Source organism: Eschrichtius robustus, chromosome 2 (assembly GCF_028021215.1).
Source record: "Eschrichtius robustus isolate mEscRob2 chromosome 2, mEscRob2.pri, whole genome shotgun sequence".
NCBI lineage: Eukaryota > Metazoa > Chordata > Mammalia > Artiodactyla > Eschrichtiidae > Eschrichtius > Eschrichtius robustus.
Window position 1 is genome coordinate 173,105,754 of NC_090825.1, and position 16,405 is coordinate 173,122,158.

At 52.3% G+C, this 16,405-nt stretch overlaps 1 protein-coding gene and 1 long non-coding RNA gene across 3 annotated transcripts in view; one reads left to right on the plus strand and one right to left on the minus strand.

The window, feature by feature from the left end:
* Positions 1–13,215, plus strand: part of MYO1F (myosin IF) — a 28,248-nt gene extending 15,033 nt beyond the window's left edge. Inside the window, 14 exon segments of the mRNA XM_068537068.1 lie at positions 467–552; positions 3,677–3,758; positions 5,263–5,369; positions 5,834–5,932; positions 6,021–6,165; positions 8,407–8,521; positions 8,615–8,784; positions 9,423–9,568; positions 9,934–10,080; positions 10,270–10,418; positions 10,943–11,026; positions 11,620–11,815; positions 11,893–12,062; positions 12,791–13,215. Of these exon segments, the coding sequence (XP_068393169.1) occupies positions 467–552; positions 3,677–3,758; positions 5,263–5,369; positions 5,834–5,932; positions 6,021–6,165; positions 8,407–8,521; positions 8,615–8,784; positions 9,423–9,568; positions 9,934–10,080; positions 10,270–10,418; positions 10,943–11,026; positions 11,620–11,815; positions 11,893–12,062; positions 12,791–12,867 (1,773 nt within the window). The 3' untranslated portion in view covers positions 12,868–13,215.
* On the minus strand, positions 7,256–16,373 carry LOC137760107 (uncharacterized). Of its 2 annotated transcripts, none has more exons than XR_011073242.1 (4): positions 15,950–16,373; positions 11,319–11,418; positions 9,907–10,424; positions 7,256–8,721 (listed from the first exon to the last, which is right to left on the minus strand). It is a non-coding gene; the product is annotated as an uncharacterized lncRNA (long non-coding RNA). The 2 variants fall into 2 exon arrangements; XR_011073241.1 differs by having other exon boundaries at positions 9,894–10,424.
* Positions 16,374–16,405: the final 32 nt, after the last annotated feature.

Sequence of the window (16,405 nt, forward strand, 5' to 3'; positions counted from 1 at the left end):
AAGCCCCCCCCACCCACCAACCCCCAGCCAGTGCTGTCACCCTCCTGACACAGTCCCCCAGCCCCCAGCCCCCCAACCAAGCCCAATACAGATGCTCAATCTGACCTTTTGACACCAAATTCAGTCGTGGAATCCCCGGGGCCCACCCCTGCCGAGATTGCAGCCCCTCACCCCCCAATCTGAGCTCTGTCACCTCCCCATCCCTCGGATCCAGCCTGCAGCCCCCGCCCCCTAATCTGGACTGTGACCCCCATCTTCCTTCACCTCTGACCCAGACTGCAGCCCTGACCCTCCAACCTCACCTTGAACATCAGACCTCCAGGGCCCCCGGGCCCATGCTGCCCCCGACCCCCTATTTTGAACTGTAGACACCACCCAGTCCTCTTACCCCCGAGCAGGCCCCCACAGGACGCCCCCCCGACCCTCTGCCTAAGTCCCTCACTCCCGCCACGCCGCCTTCCTCCAGGTATCCTATGATGTCAGCGGCTTCTGCGAGAGGAACCGTGATGTCCTCTTCTCCGACCTCATAGAGCTGATGCAGACCAGCGAGCAGTGAGTGGTCCCAGGCGGGAGCCTCTGGGCAACTCCTTGTGGGGATGGGGGAGGCCCAGAGACCACCCCGTCTTCCCCAGAGCTCCCATCACGCCATAAACTTTGGGGGTGGGGGGTGGCTGTGTTTCTAATGACCGGTTCTGATTAAACAGTAGCCCGAGGTCCACAGCGGGAAGTGAGGAAAGCCCTAGCAGCAGTTCCTTAGGGCCCTTCCAATGCTGCCCTCTGCAAACCCAAGCATCTGTGCTGGCTTCCCTCTTTACGCGGTGAAACCACATCTCGCTGTGCATTTTTCTGTATTCATATGTATGGATCCATCCTCCTGATCACAGCAGCATACCGGGTTCCATCTTTTTATACCTCAAAATTTTATTCAAGCGCTGCTGTGTACCAGGCATCGTTTGAACTTTTGGGGGTAGAGGACTGAACAGGTCAGAAAACACAGCTGCTCTCATCAAGCTGACAGCCAAGTGGCGAGACAGACATTGAACTAGAGGGGAAAAAAGGCAAATAGAATATAGCATGGGTGAAAGTTCTAAGACAGTGGTTCGTATAAAAGTGTGGTTACTAGACCAGTAACGTCAGCATCCTCTGAGCTGATTACAAACATAGAGTCTCAGGCTCCACCTCAGATGGACTGAATCAGAATCTGCACTTTAACAAGACCCCAGGAGTCATGTGTACATTAGAGTTTGGGAACCATTGATTTACAGCAATGCTATCCAATATTATTCCACATCCAATAGAACTGAAGCCACACACGTAGTTATTTTTAAATGGCCTGATTCAGGTATAAGTTACATACCATTAAATGCATCCATTTTAAGAAATGGTTTTTAGTAAATGTTCAGAGCTGTACAACCATCACCACAATCCAGTTTGGAACACGTGCATCACCTCAAAAGATCCTTCATGCCAAATTGCAGTCAGTCCCCATTCCTGCCACCCGTGTAGTTTTAAACTTTCTGGTAAGCACACTTAAAAAGTAAAAAGGTGTTGCACAACAATGTAAATGTACCTAATACCAGTGAGTAGTACATTTTAAAATGATTTAAATGGTAAATTGTATGTTGTTTTGTGTATTTTACCACACACAGACACGCACAAAAAAAGAAAGCCATGTGTACCTAACAAAACACATCTGCTGGTCAGATTTCGTCTAGGGTTTGTTCTTTTTAAAAAACAGAATTGTAGTAAAAGATTTACCATACAACTAATTGTCTGTGGAATATTAAACAGTGAAACAATTTTTTTAAGAAAGTAAAAAGCTGAACAAGTAAAACAGGTGACATTTTTTTAATGTTTTCTTTAGCTCAGTATACCCAAAGTAGCATTTTAATATGCAATCAGTACTAAAAAATTATTGATGAAATACTTACATTCTCTTTTTCCATACTGCATACTCTTTGAAATCCAGTGTGTATTTTAACACTCACAGCATATCTCAGTTTGGACAGGCCACATTATAAGGGCTTCAGGAACCACGTGTGACCCATGGCTGCCATATTGTAAAGCACAGAGTTAGAGCTGTGGTTCACAAAGTGGGGTCCCTGGACCAGCACCCTCAGCATCACCAGAAATTATTGTTAGAAATTATTGGCCCCCAGTCCAGACCTGTGAATGAGAACCTCCAGGGGCAAGGCCCAGCTATCTGTGTTTCAACAAGCTTTCTTGGTGATTCTGGTGCCCACTGAGGTGTGAGAACCACTGGAACAAGTGTGAAGAAAAACTAAGTTGGTAAGGGGTAGACAGTGAGGAGGGCATCATTCATTCTTTTTTTTTTTTTTTTTTGCTTTCTTTTAATTGTGATAAAATACACAAAATATAAAATTTACCTTTCTACCCGTTTTAAAGTATACAGCTCAGTGGCATTAAGTATTAAGTACATTCACAATGTTGTGTAACAATCACCACTATTAGGTTCAGAAACATTTCATCACCCTAAACACATACTCTGCATCTATTAAGCAGTCCACTTCTTCTGGGTTATGGTGGTTAGGGAAGATCTCACTGAGAAGGAGGAAGAAGCTGTGAATGTAACAATGTTACCAAACCAAACTCAGGCCCCTCGCTCAATGCGCAGCAAAGCCAACTCCCTGACACTGCTTGGTGGTGAAGGAAAGTACAGCGTTTATTGCAGGGCCAAGCAAGGAGAATAGGCAGCTCATACTCAAAAGACCCAAACTCCCTGATGGCTTTCAGGGAAGGGTCTTTAAAGACAGCGTGAGGGAGAGGGTCACAGGGTGTGTGATCAGTTCGTGCACAATTTTCTGATTGGCTGATGGTGAGGTAACAGAGTGATGTTTCTGGAATCTCTATCATCAACCTTCTGGTTCCAGCCAATCTGGGGTCTATGTACTGGTGGTCAGCATATAGTTAGCTTCTTCTACCTGATGGGGGTTTTGATATCTGCAAAACAACTCAAGGATATGGCTCAGGATATTATCTATGGCCCTTGAGGAGGAACGAAAAGTCCTTAACTTTGTTTTATGGCTGAACTATTATTATTTTGTCTTGCTTGGCTGCTTTCCTTTGTTTCTGCATTTTCTCGCTTTCCTGATTAAATTTCCTCTTTGGAACTCAGAGAAGGCCTGGGAGGCTAAAGTTTTTCTACAAACAAGAGGCAGGGGATATGGCGGGGAATTCTGTCTCTGGGAAGGCTCCACAGTGTCCTGCTCGGTTTCGCCAAAGTGAATTTAACCGATCCCCTGTTGATGGACACTTAGGTTGTGCCCATCTATGGCTATCACAAACAGAGCTACAGCAACAAGATCCTTTTCCATACTTCTTTGCACACACGTGCAAGCCTGTGCCTGTAAGACGGTTCCTCCCACGGGACCTGCCCCTGTTGCCCGAGATGCTGCATCACTTAGCTTAACTTTGTTCTATTTTACTTGCTACCCAAGTCATACACGGTCATGGAGGAAAAAGTAACAGTACAAATAAATCAAGGAACCAAATGGACAAAACCAACTTTCTGATTCTCACCATCACACCCCCTAGCATTAAGGAAGAACCGTACTGTACAGCATGTCCTCTGGGTCCCAGGCACCTAGACAGCCCACCTCTGGGAGGGCACCCAAGTTCCAGCTGCACCTCCGACCTCCCCTCTATCCCTGCCCAGGGCCTTCCTCCGGATGCTCTTTCCTGAGAAGCTGGATGTAGAAAAGAAGGGCCGCCCCAGCACAGCCGGCTCCAAGATCAAGGTGGGCATGGGGAGGGATGGGTCCATTTCCCTCATTCCAACGTCAATCCCTCCCCCATCCCAGGGCCTCTGCCCCTCCCTCTGGCACCCTCTGTTCACCAGGGCCTTCTTCCAGCTCTGGGGTTAAGGAGCTTGGACCAGCTTCCTTAATGTCCTCCTAACTCCCTAAATCCAGAAGTGAACCATCATCCTAATGTTTTTTTGTTTTTTGCTTTTTTGGTCTTTTGGTCGTGTCACTTTTTTCTTCATTGTGGTAAAATATACATAAAATTTACCATATTAACCATTTTTAAGTATACTTCTCAGCAGCATTAAGTACGTTTGCATTTGTGCCACCATCCTCACCATCCATCTCCAGAACTTTCTCATCTTCCCAAACTGAAACTCTGTCCCCATGAAACACTCACTCCCCATCCCCTCCCCCAGCCCCTGGCCCCCACCATCTACTTCCTGTCTCTATGGATTTGACCCTTCTAGGGACCTCCTATAAATGGAATCAGACAGCATTTAACCTTTTGTGACTGGTTTATTTCACTGAGCATATCTTCAAGGTTCAAGCATGTGTCAGAATTTCCTTCCTTTTTAAGGCTGAATAATACTCCATTTATGGATATACCGTTTTTTCTTATCCATTCCTCCGTTGATGGACACTTGGGCTGTTTTCACCTTTTGGCTATTGTGAATAGTGCTGCTATGAACATGGGTGTCCCATCCTAATAATATTTCAATAACCATATATGGGGCACTTATCAGTGCTGGCAGCAAACACAAGACACTTTACGGAGGTGGGACTAGTCCCATCTGGCAGATGGCAGGCCAAGGCTCAGAGAGGTGCAGTCACTGGCCCAGATCACACAGCAGAGCTGTGATCCACACCAGGGTCTCTCCTGCCGCTCCCCCGATCCTCCCACCTGGAATGATTTCCTTTCTAGTCTCCCCTGAGGGACTAAAATGCACAACCCTAGCCTCTCAGACACACACACGTGATTCTCTGCTTCCAAAGTACTGTGCCCCAAAGGACAGGCAGAAATTTCTGGGCAACATGCTCCCACGTGCTCAGTTACTCCATCAACAAACGTTCAGCAAGAGAAGCCACCGCAAGGAGAAGCCCGCGCACCGCAACAAAGAGTAGCCCCTGCTCGCCACAACTAGAGCAAGCCCACACGCAGCAACGAAGACCCAACGCAGCCAAAAATAAACAAATTAATTGAAAAAAAAAAAGTTCACTGAGCACTTATTATGTGCCAGGCTAAGTGGTGAATATGGCAGACATGTGAGCTCCTGGTTTGCGGTTTGAGGGTCAGGTAGATGCACGATATCAACCCCATGTGATACGTGTTAACAGAGTCACATACGGAATGGACCAGGGACACCTGAGCCCGCGGTCCATCAGGTGCCACACACCCAGCCAGTGTGTCCTGTCTCTTGTATTCAGGGTGGGAAGAGAGAGAGGCCAGAGGGTCCCATCTGTGCTCCCCACCCCCACTTTCTCCCCGCTCCCTTAGAAACAAGCCAACGACCTGGTATCCACGCTGAAGAGGTGCACACCCCACTACCTCCGCTGCATCAAGCCCAACGAGACCAAGAGGCCCCGTGACTGGGAGGAGAACAGGTGACCCCCCCCCCGCCCCGTCTGGGCCAGTCCACACCAGCTGACCCTCCCTCCACAACCCCCCCAGGGTCGTGGGACCCATCAAAGGGCTCACCCAAGCCGACCCCTAGGACCAGCGCAAAACCCCTCAGGGCCCCAGGGTTATACCTAACACTGATCAAGACCCCAAGGGAAGACCCCAGACTGTCTGTAGGATGCCCCAGGGACTAACACAGTCCCCCTCATTCCCCAAACCCCACGTGCCACCCCCTGAAATTGAAACTGACCCCCGAACAAACACAGATCCCCCAGAACCGAGGCTCCCCCAATGCACAAAACTAACTCTCAAGCAGGCCTCTGTGGCCAGCAGTGAACCTCCTTCCCTAGACCTCGGAACTCACCCCCTAAACTGCCTCCAGCACGAATCCAGACACCCCCCCCCAACTCCCAGGACCACCAGGGGACTCAGGCTGCCCTCCCTCCAGGGTCAAGCACCAGGTGGAGTATCTGGGCCTAAAGGAGAACATCAGGGTGCGCCGGGCAGGCTTCGCCTACCGCCGCCAGTTTGCCAAGTTCCTGCAGAGGTGAGGCGCCCTCCGCCACACACACCCTGGCCCCAACACCCAACCGCCCTGCTAGCTGCTCAAACCCTCCCCTGCCCTCCCCCTCCAGGTATGCTATTCTGACCCCCGAGACGTGGCCGCACTGGCGTGGGGACGAGCGTCAGGGGGTCCAGCACTTGCTGCGGGCGGTCAACATGGAGCCAGACCAGTACCAGATGGGGAGCACCAAGGTCTTCGTCAAGAACCCTGAGTCCGTAAGTGTGTGTGAGAGACAGACAGACAGACACCAGCATCACCTGCGTGGTCCTGCTCTTCAGGCCACTGTGCGACTGTGGGCACGCTTCCTCTCCCCTCCAAGCCTCAGTTTCTCCATTTGGAAAGTGGGGAGAGTCATAGCCACACCGCAGGATCAGGGCAAGGATTAGACAAAACAGAAAGTCTGAGGCATGGTGCCTGGCATGTAGTAGGTGCTCAAAAAAAACTAAATTAGCTGAACGGTCCATGGTGGCCAGGAAGCAGGTGAAGAAACACATGGCCGCCTGTGGTGACATCCCCTTGGAGGAGATGAGAACTCACAGCTTATCCAGAGTGTCTTTTTCTTTTTCTTTTCTTTTTTTTTTTTTTTTTTTGTGGCCGTTCCATACAGCTTGCAGGATCTTAGTTCCCCAACCAAGGATTGAACCCGGGCCCTCAGCAGTGAAAGCGTGGCGTCCTAACCACTCACTGGGCCGCCAGGGAATTCAGAATGTCTTTTCGACCCTTCCTTTCTTCTTTCTTTCCTCCAGCCCTTTTTTCTTTCTACCGTCTTCATTTTTTCCTTTGCCCTCCTTCCTCCTATCTTGTTTTCTTTCTCCTCTTTTCTTCTTTCATTCCTTCGTTCATGAACACATTTGAGTCCCCGGGCTCACCCTACTCCAGTATAACCTCATGTTAACTTGGTTACATCTGCAAAGACCCTCTTTCCAGATGGGGTCACAATCATAAGTTCCCACCAAGTGGACAGGAGTTTTGGGAGAACGCTATTCAACCCAGTACACCAGGGCCAAGCTCAGATTTGGGGCACACCCACCCCTGCCTTTCCCAGCATAAAGGAGATGCCTTTAAAACTCTGGAGACAGGAAGATTCATTTCCCAAACTGAAAACAAATCCTCTTCACTGGGCAGAAATAACAAGGTTGGAGGACACTTGTCCTGGTTGACTGGCCCACCCCCAGTTCTGCATGGCTGGTCTCCCTTTACTCATAACTGTCCTTCCCTCGGCAAACCACAGAATGCATTTACGTGCCCTCCAGACACCCTATACAAGGCATTACTTGAACGTGCTTTGCACACGTACCCATGGACCCACAGAGTATTGGTCTGAGAATCAAAAGAAGATGTAAATGCCAGTCAACTCCCTGCAACCTGTGAACCTGCGATGTTTTTTTTTTCCCCCCTGGTGAGAACTCCCCACTTTTTATGAACAGTTATTAAACACCCACAGCTTTAAAAGTCCTTCAAAGTATATATTTTTAAAGTGAGAATTCTTTTAGTCCTGGCAGGGAAGCCTGGGGTTTCTGGGAGACATCAGCCACCTTGGTCAGCACAGTGGCAGCCACGCTTTCAGCAGTGATCTGATATTTGTGTATTTGAGAAACCCCTCTGGGTGAAATGTCAATTATTTTTCTAAATAAAGCCCGACTTTATTTTCAATACTTTTCCCATTTTCACTGATTGAGAATGCTGTCCCTTCTGTCACTAAATTTCCATTTGAATTATGACATTTCCCCATCATCCATCCTGGTCCGACTGGTTGTTCTATTCTTTGACCAGCACCCCATTGTTTTTATTACTGTAGGTTTGTAATATTTTCATATCCAGTAGGTTCCTTTCCCTGATACAGTCACCGGTTATTATTCCAGATGACTTGCTCTAATATAGTTTATTCTCTAAGTCCCCTGTGGGTGGAGACTCTTAAAATTCAAAAGCCTTTTCTCTGCTTTCTGTGAAAGCTTCCTTTCCAGGGCTGCCACGGATGGGTGTGCAGGTTGTATACTGCACAACCATATGGTAGCCGGTCACATCCCAGTCCTATCCATCAGATTTTCATATCTGCAGTACTTTGTTGGTTTTCCAAGATGCACACTGGTTTGCATTTCTAACATGTCTGAAACTGAAGTGTACCTCACATGGATGACATGCCACAGTTTAATTAGCATGAGAAACCATGATGTTATACCATTTCCGGTAAGACCACACAGCTAGTAAGTGGCAGAGCTGGGATTTGAACCCAGCAAGACAAACCTGCAGTTATAATTTAATGCAGAAGATTGTGCCCAGTATTGGGACCCTGGGTCTGGTCATTTGGAGAAAGACAAAATTTTTTGCCCACAGTGTAAGAGCATGTGTGCGGGTGCCTGTCAGCAAGAGCACGTGGGTGGGGTGGGCTCAGGGGAAACTGGAGACTCTGTTCCCTGGGGAGATGCCAGGACCCACCGGCCCTCCTTCTTGCCCAGCTCTTCCTTCTGGAGGAGATGCGAGAGCGCAAGTTCGATGGCTTTGCCCGCACCATCCAGAAGGCCTGGCGGCGCCATGTGGCAGTCCGGAAGTACGAGGAGATGCGGGAGGAAGGTGAGAGGCTGCAGGTGGGAGGCTGGGGCTGAGGACAGAGGGGCCTGAAGGAGCCAGGCTGTGACCTCTGCCCCCCACCCTGTGTCGCCACAGCTTCCAACATCCTACTGAACAAGAAGGAGCGGAGACGGAACAGCATCAATAGGAACTTCGTTGGGGACTACCTGGGGCTGGAGGAGCGGCCGGAGCTGCGTCAGTTCCTGGGCAAGAGGGAGCGAGTGGACTTTGCTGACTCGGTCAACAAGTACGACCGCCGCTTCAAGGTGAGGCACTAGCAGGCGGCCACATCTGGGACCCTGACCCCAGCCTGGCCACCCCCCACCAGACGTACACCCTCACCTGGCCCAGACACACCTGCCCACAGGTATAGGCTCAACTAATGTAGATACAGCTGTCCATCAAATACGCCCTCGTGTAGCCCAGACACACCTGTCCATCAGGTACATCTTCACCTGGCCAGACACATCTGTCCATAATTACACACTCACCTTGTTCAGAAGTCCTGACCACAGATTCACCTTCACTTATCCGGGACATACTTATCCATTAAGTACATTCTCACCCAGTCTAGACAGACCTCTCAGTTAGACACACCTTCACCTGGCTCAAATACACCTGTGCACAGGTAAACTCTCATCGGTCCTGGGCACCCATGTCCAGCAGGCATACCTTCACCTACCCTGTACCTGTTCACTGCCCAGAAACCCTTTTCTAGCCAATATACCCTTACTTAACCTCCTGTTTCTTATATAAAGTAACCACTCATGTAGCTTCACATGGAGGGACCCTCACCTGACCTGTCCTTCACCTGACCTGCCAGCGTTACCTCGCTGCCTGGGGTTGATCCCCTGGGGCCAGGCTGCCGATGCCCGGGGCTCCCTCTGGTTTTGCATCCTCATAGGCCATCAAGAGGGACTTGATCCTGACGCCCAAGTGTGTGTATGTGATCGGGCGGGAGAAGGTGAAGAAGGGACCTGAGAAGGGCCAGGTGCGTGAGGTCCTGAAGAAGAAGCTGGAGATCCAGGCCTTACGGGGAGTTTCCCTCAGGTGGGGCTCCCACAGGCACCCCCGCCAGGCCCCTTCATTCTCAGCTGCCCTCTTACTTGTTACCCCATCTGTCACCCTGAACGTCTTACCTGCTGCTGTACCTGCAACCTTCTCTCTTGGTCCTACCTGTCACCTTCACCTGCCCTCGCATTCATGATCCTTATTTGCCAACAGCACCTGTCCCCTCACCTGACCCTTACCACCTTTTCCAGCTCCTTGCCACCTCTCCCGTTTCCCCCCACATGTGTAACCCCTCACTTGCCCCTCACCTGACCCCTGACCCTCCCCTGTCCATCTCAAATGTCAGTCCTTCTGCCAGCCTCACCTGTCACTCTCACCTGCCTTTCCTCCCGCCCCTCCTCCAGCACGAGGCAGGACGACTTCTTCATCCTCCAAGAAGACACGGCCGACAGCTTCCTGGAGAGCGTCTTCAAGACCGAGTTCGTCAGCCTCCTGTGCAAGCGCTTCGAGGAGGCGGTGCGGAGGCCCCTGCCCCTCACCTTCAGCGACACGTACGACCCTCACCTCCTGCACCATCCTCGGGCTGGGCACTGCTTCCTCCTCCGCCTCACGGACCGGCCAAAATGCGCCCGTGCCTCGTCCCCTCCCACCCCAGCCCGGGTCCGGCAAGGATGGGATGGGGAGGTGACCCCCTCTTGGGGGGAGGTGGGGACCCCCACAGCTTCCTCCTCTCCTCACAGACTACAGTTCCGGGTGAAGAAGGAGGGCTGGGGCGGAGGTGGCACCCGCAGCGTCACTTTCTCCCGTGGCTCCGGCGACGTGGCGATGCTCAAGGCGAGCGGCCGGACCCTCTCGGTCGGCGTGGGTGATGGACTGCCCAAAAGCTCCAGTGAGTCTACGCGGAACCGGGAGACAGAGACGAAGAGGCGCTCAGGAAGAGGCGGGCCCCTAGGGGCGGGACCAGCCATAGGGACCAATCAAGGCTGTGGGGGCGGAGCCAGTGGCGCGGGTCCAAGGGTGGGTGAGGGCCATGGAGGGGCGGGACTTGAGAGACCTAAAGAGAGAACGCGGCCGTGAAGAGGGCAGGGCTCGCGAGGTGACCAATGAGTGGGCGAGAAACATGGAAGGGGCGAGGCCGCGGAGTCCACCCTTGAGCAGGCTATGAATGGGGAGAGCCTTGGAGTGGGCGGGCCCAGGAGCCAATGAGAGATAGGTTCCCGGAGGGGCGGAGCCAATTATTGGGCGGAACCAGTGTTCCAGTAACTAAGGGGCTCCCTCCTGATGGGAGAGCCAGTGAGCCGGGGGGGCGGGGACCGCGGCAGAGCCACAGGGTGGATTAGACTTGTGGGCGGGGCCAAGAACCTCGTCTGGTCACCACTCCAATCCCTACATCTTTTGCCCTTTCCCTTTCAGAGCCTACACGGAAGGGAATGGCCCAGGGAAAACCTAGAAGGTCGGCCCAGGCCCCTACCCGGGCAGCTCCCGGGCCCCCTAGAGGTGAAGAGACACCCCCCACTAAGTGTCTTCCTTGCCTCTTGTGGGCTCCAAGGCCTAAACCAGACCTCTTGTCGACAGGATCTAACAAGCAGAGTTGACCATGCTCTTCTTTTCTGTCCAGAACTCTCCATAGCTCCCCATCTCCCAAAGAATAAAGGCAAAGCTTAGTTTGGTATTCAAAGCCCTTCAGAATCCAAACCCAGCTAACCACTGACCTCTTCTCTCCTCCCACCTTACACTCCTGTCATGCAAGCTACATGTTATTTTGCCAACTTACCAAATTTGTTCTTACCTCCAGGCCTTTGCTTGGGCTGTTTGCTCTGCCTGTCTCCCAAATTCCTACTCCACTTGAGCTCTTATTCATCCTCCAAGACTCACCCACAAAAGCCGTCCTGCAGAAGAGGGTAGGGGAAAATCTTACCCCTTCAGAGTCTCCCTCTAGGGCCTCCTAGCCCCAGGGTCTCTCTCTCCAGGCCATTCCTTACCATACTGGGTTAAGAGTAGCTGCCTCTTCCCTCAGACAGGGAACTTGGAGCCAAGTCCCCCCAAATCGTCCTAGCATCACCCTGACAAATGCCCCCATCTCATTGCAGGCCTGGATCGCAATGGGGTGCCTCCCTCTGCCAGAGGGGGCCCCCTACCCCTGGAGTTCACATCCAGACGGGGCTCCCAGAAGCCACCACAGGGCCCTCCATCCTCAGCCTTGGGGGCCAGCAGACGCCCACGGGCACGGCCGCCCTCGGAGCACAACACAGAATTCCTCAATGTGCCTGACCAGGGCATGGCTGGGTAGGTGGTGTGGGAGGGCAACCCCAGGAGGTGGGGGAGTGTCTGGGGCTATGACGAGTGCCTCCATGTGCCCACAGCATGCAGAGGAAGCGCAGCGTAGGGCAGAGACCTGTGCCCGGCGTGGGCCGACCTAAGCCCCAGCCACGGACACATGGCCCAAGGTGCCGGGCACTGTACCAGTACGTGGGCCAAGATGTGGACGAGCTGAGCTTCAACGTGAACGAGGTCATCGAGATCCTCATGGAAGGTGTGTGTGCCAGGGCAGAAATGGGAGGAGCCAGGGTCTGGAGGTCACCTCCTAAGCCATCCTGGGAGCCTGGCCTCACTTGTATCGCACCCCGTACCAGCCTCATTCTTCTCACCTGTCAAGCACTAGGACTAATGGCAGAACCTACTTTGTGAGTAGGAAATGGGCCATGTCTGGATGGCCCAGGCCTCCAGACCTCCTACCGTGCCCCTGGGTTGCCCCTAGAGAAGCCTGGGACTCAACAGCACCCTCTGCAGGTGGGTAGGGGAACCCTTAGGGGTCATTCCTGGTTCCACCAAGGGGATTATGGAGGGACCTATAGGAGGAGATGGATGAGGGACGAGCACAAGTGAATGGTCTAGAAGATGTCAGAGTGTGAGCCAGTGGCAAGGAAAACCCACGCGTTGCTCCCTCCCTTCCGTCTTCTCTTTTTTTTTTGGAAGTCCCCTAAAAGACATGTTTTTTTCTTTTCTTTGCCGCACCGCTCGGCTCGGCTCGTGGGATGTTAGTTCCCGGACCAGGGATCAAACCCGGGCCCTCGGCAGTGAGAGCGCAGAGTCCTAACCACTGGACCGCTGGGGAATTGCCCTTCTGTCTTCTCTTTTCAGCTTCTGCCTTATGCCAGGCCAGTGCAGACGAATAAGACAGAAAGACAGACACAGAGCCAGCATGAAAGGCTTTCTCCAGAGTGGGCTGGGCTCAGCCTCACGCTCTCTTCTCTCCCACAGATTCCTCAGGCTGGTGGAAAGGCCGGCTGCATGGCCAGGAGGGCCTTTTCCCAGGAAACTACGTGGAGAAGATCTGAGCGGAACAGGGGCCTGGGATCCTGCCATCCCACCTGCCTGCCTGGATCCTGCCAGGAGCCAGGCCCTGCAATGCGGGTCTCGTTTCCCTTGGCTGCATTGGCCAGAAGGTCCAGTCCTGTGGCCTCCAGCCCAGCCTAGCCCAGGTCCTGGGTCGAGGGGTCACCACTTAAGCCACCGCCGGGCCCTGGCTTCCCCCAAGGCACACCTGTTTCCTCCTGTGTCAAACAGAGCTAACAGCAGAACCTACCTCCCAGCTGCCTTGTGAGTAGGAAGTGAGTTGTGTCCTGCAGGCAAAGTGCTGGGCACAGTCGGGGGGGCCTTGACAAGCTTGACTTCCCTCCTTCTCTCACCACTGAGGCAATAAATGTTTGCCGAGTGAAAACATGAGTTAACTTACTGAGCCCCAACAAGGACCACCTTCTCACAACCCTGTGGGGTGGGAGCAGCGAATATCCCATTTTACAGATGGAAAAATGGAGGCTCGGAGAGGTTTAGTCACTCACCCAAGATTGCACAGAGCCAAGTCTTGAACTCAGATATGCTTCTGCCCCTCACAAAGCTTGAGTTTGTCTCACTTGCTAGCTTCCAGAAGCTGCATGCCAGCTTTCCTGCAGCAAATGTTCCAGTGGGTCCTGTCAGCTTTGACTCTGCACACCCCCGCAAACAAACTGGGACCCTACTGGACCCTGACAAAGGAGGCAGGTCCCACATGGCCCCCCATAATTCACCCTGAATCACCCCTGAACCCTGACCCCCACCCCATGTCTGTGTTTTCTTAGCCCTCACTCACCTAGCGTCAGGACCAGTTCTGACATTCGAGGACCCTGGCCTTCTGCACTTATTGTCATGGTGAAGAGGGGGTCAGCCTAGCTACCAGCTGTCTGTTGGTCCCCGCAGCTGTCTCCAAACCAGTGCCGGAGTCTGAGCCTTTCAGACCTCCCTGCAGGTGCAGCTGAAACCTTAGGTCTGACCCTAAGGATCCCGACTTTCCAAATGAGCACCCCCTCTGTGCTCAGCCCCACAAAGAGCAGTCAGTCTGGGAGAGATGGAGCCAGATGGGTGGGGTCAGGACTGAGCCAGAGAAGAGACAGGGGCTGGAGCAGGGGAGGGAGATGCAGAGAGAGTGTGGACATTGCTGGAGGAGCCAAGAAGGATGAAAAGGGTCAGCAGATCTTTTTTTTTTTTTTAATTTTATCTTTATTTATTTATATATATATTTTGGCTGCGTTGGGTCTTTGTTGCTGTGCGCGGGCTTTCTCTAGCTGCAGTGAGCAGGGGCTACTCTTTGTTGCGGTGCGCGGGCTTCTCACTGAGGTGGCTTCTCTTGTTGCGGAGCACGGGGTCTAGGCGCGCGGGCTGCAGTACTTGTGGCGCACGGGCTTAGTTATTCCGTGGCATGTGGGACCTTCCCCGACCAGGGCTGGCAACCCATGTCCCCTGCATTGGCAGGCAGATTCTTAACCACTGCGCCACCAGGGAAGCCCTGGGTCAGCAGATCTTGATGGCAAATACCACACAGAGTGATCTATGCTGTGATGGGAGGACTCCAGGCAGAGGACACCTACCCACCTGGGGGATGGGAGATGAGGTATCAAAGAAAGACTGGTCAGCAGAGCCTTCTGTAGAATCTACACCTACCTGGGAAGCTGAGCGTGGCTGGGAAAAAAAAATCCCAATTTTGCAGCTGGGTCTCAACAGCCCTTTTATTAGCCAATCACTATACAAAAGCATTTAACCAGTCCCTTCAATGTCCCTGGTTCTCTGCATCTCTGACTTTTGCCCCTCCACTGCCCAGTCACCACTGTGCGTGTCTCTCTGCAAGACTTAGATTGGGGGACAGAGTGGGGGAGGACTGTGTGAGCCACCACCTCATCAGCTGGGCATTTCCTGGTGCTGAAGGGGAATGAGGGCCTCTGTCTCCCTTCTCTGCCCTAGAATTCATCATGCAGGCTGCCCCCACTCCTGGCACTTTGGGGTACAGCCCTGTGGTCCCACTGCCATTGCAGGCACCCTGTTTGCAGGAAGTGGGGCCTTCCGGCCAGGACTGATGGGTGAGGTTTGGGCGAGGCACTGGGGATGAAGAAGGGAGTGGGTTTGACATCTTCTAACAGACAGCATCTCACATCTAGGTTATAAGCATCTTCGGACTGCAAACCTCAGAGTCAGCTTGGTCCCACCCACTCAGCAACATCCTGTTGACTCTTTTACAAAATTTCTTAAGTTGGGCCCCTCCTCTCCCTTTCTTGGTTCCCTGTCCTTTCTGGGACCTCGCCCCACCCTTCCCCAGATTGCACCAACCTCCCCTGAACACACACACACACACACACACACACACACACACACACACATCCCTCCACCCTGCATCAAAATGATGTTTTCTTAATTAAGGAGTTTTTAATACAGTTAATGAGTTTTAACTGTATTAATGATAATCAAAAGAAAACAGTTTTTTAAAATTCAAACAGCCCATGGGTATTCCCTGGCCGTCCAGTGGTTAGGACTCTGCGCTTTCACTGTGGTGGGCCCAGGTTCGATCCCTGGTCAGGGAACTAAGACACAAGGGGTTTTTTTGGCTGCACTGCACAAGCTGCATGGTGCGGCCAAAAAAAAAAAAAACAAAAATTCAAACAGCCCAAGAGTGTGAAAAATCTGTCTTCCCCTCACTCGAAAATTCCTGTCCCCCCCAATTTGTTAACGTCTGTCTCCTTCCAGTGGTATTCTTAGCGTATAAAAGCAGATAGGGGGCTTCCCTGGTGGTGCAGTGGTTGAGAATCTGCCTGCTAATGCAGGGCACACGGGTTCGAGCCCTGGTCTGGGAAGATCCCACATGCCGCGGAGCAACTAGGCCCGTGAGCCACAACTACTGAGCCTGCGCGTCTGGAGCCTGTGCTCCGCAACAAGAGAGGCCACGACAGTGAGAGGCCCGCGCACCGCGATGAAGAGTGGCCCCCGCTTGCCACAACTAGAGAAAGCCCCCGCACAGAAACGAAGACCCAACACAGCCATAAATAAATAAATCCCATTAAAAAAAAAAAAAAAAGTCATGTTCCTTGCTTTAAAAAAAAAAAGAAAGAAACGTACGTTGGATAGGTGACTCATTCCACGCCGGTATACCCAATGCTCTCCATCCATCCTCCTGAAAACACGCACCTCTCCATCCTTAGACTACACCCGTTCCGGGTGTCCCGAGGACGGACAGTTGGCTTGCTTCCTGCCCTTGGCTATCTCAGCAGACCCATTGCAACGTCAGAACTAAGTGCATTGAAAATTTTGACGGCCACTGCCTATTTCCCTCCAAAGAGGAGGCCCTCTAAACACGACCTCTTCAAAAAAAAAACCGCTGTTTACCCCCTTTCGAGGTATGGTGACGGGACTGGAGAGGATGAAGATGCTCATTTTGCAGAGGAGAACACAGAGGCCCGGGAAGATTTTAATCCTAGATCTCTGCGTGCAGATTCTTTGCACCCTATGACCGCCCTCGGCTTGCAAATCCGCCACGGCGCACGTTCCGTTGTCCAGGACAATCCCGGATCTCAG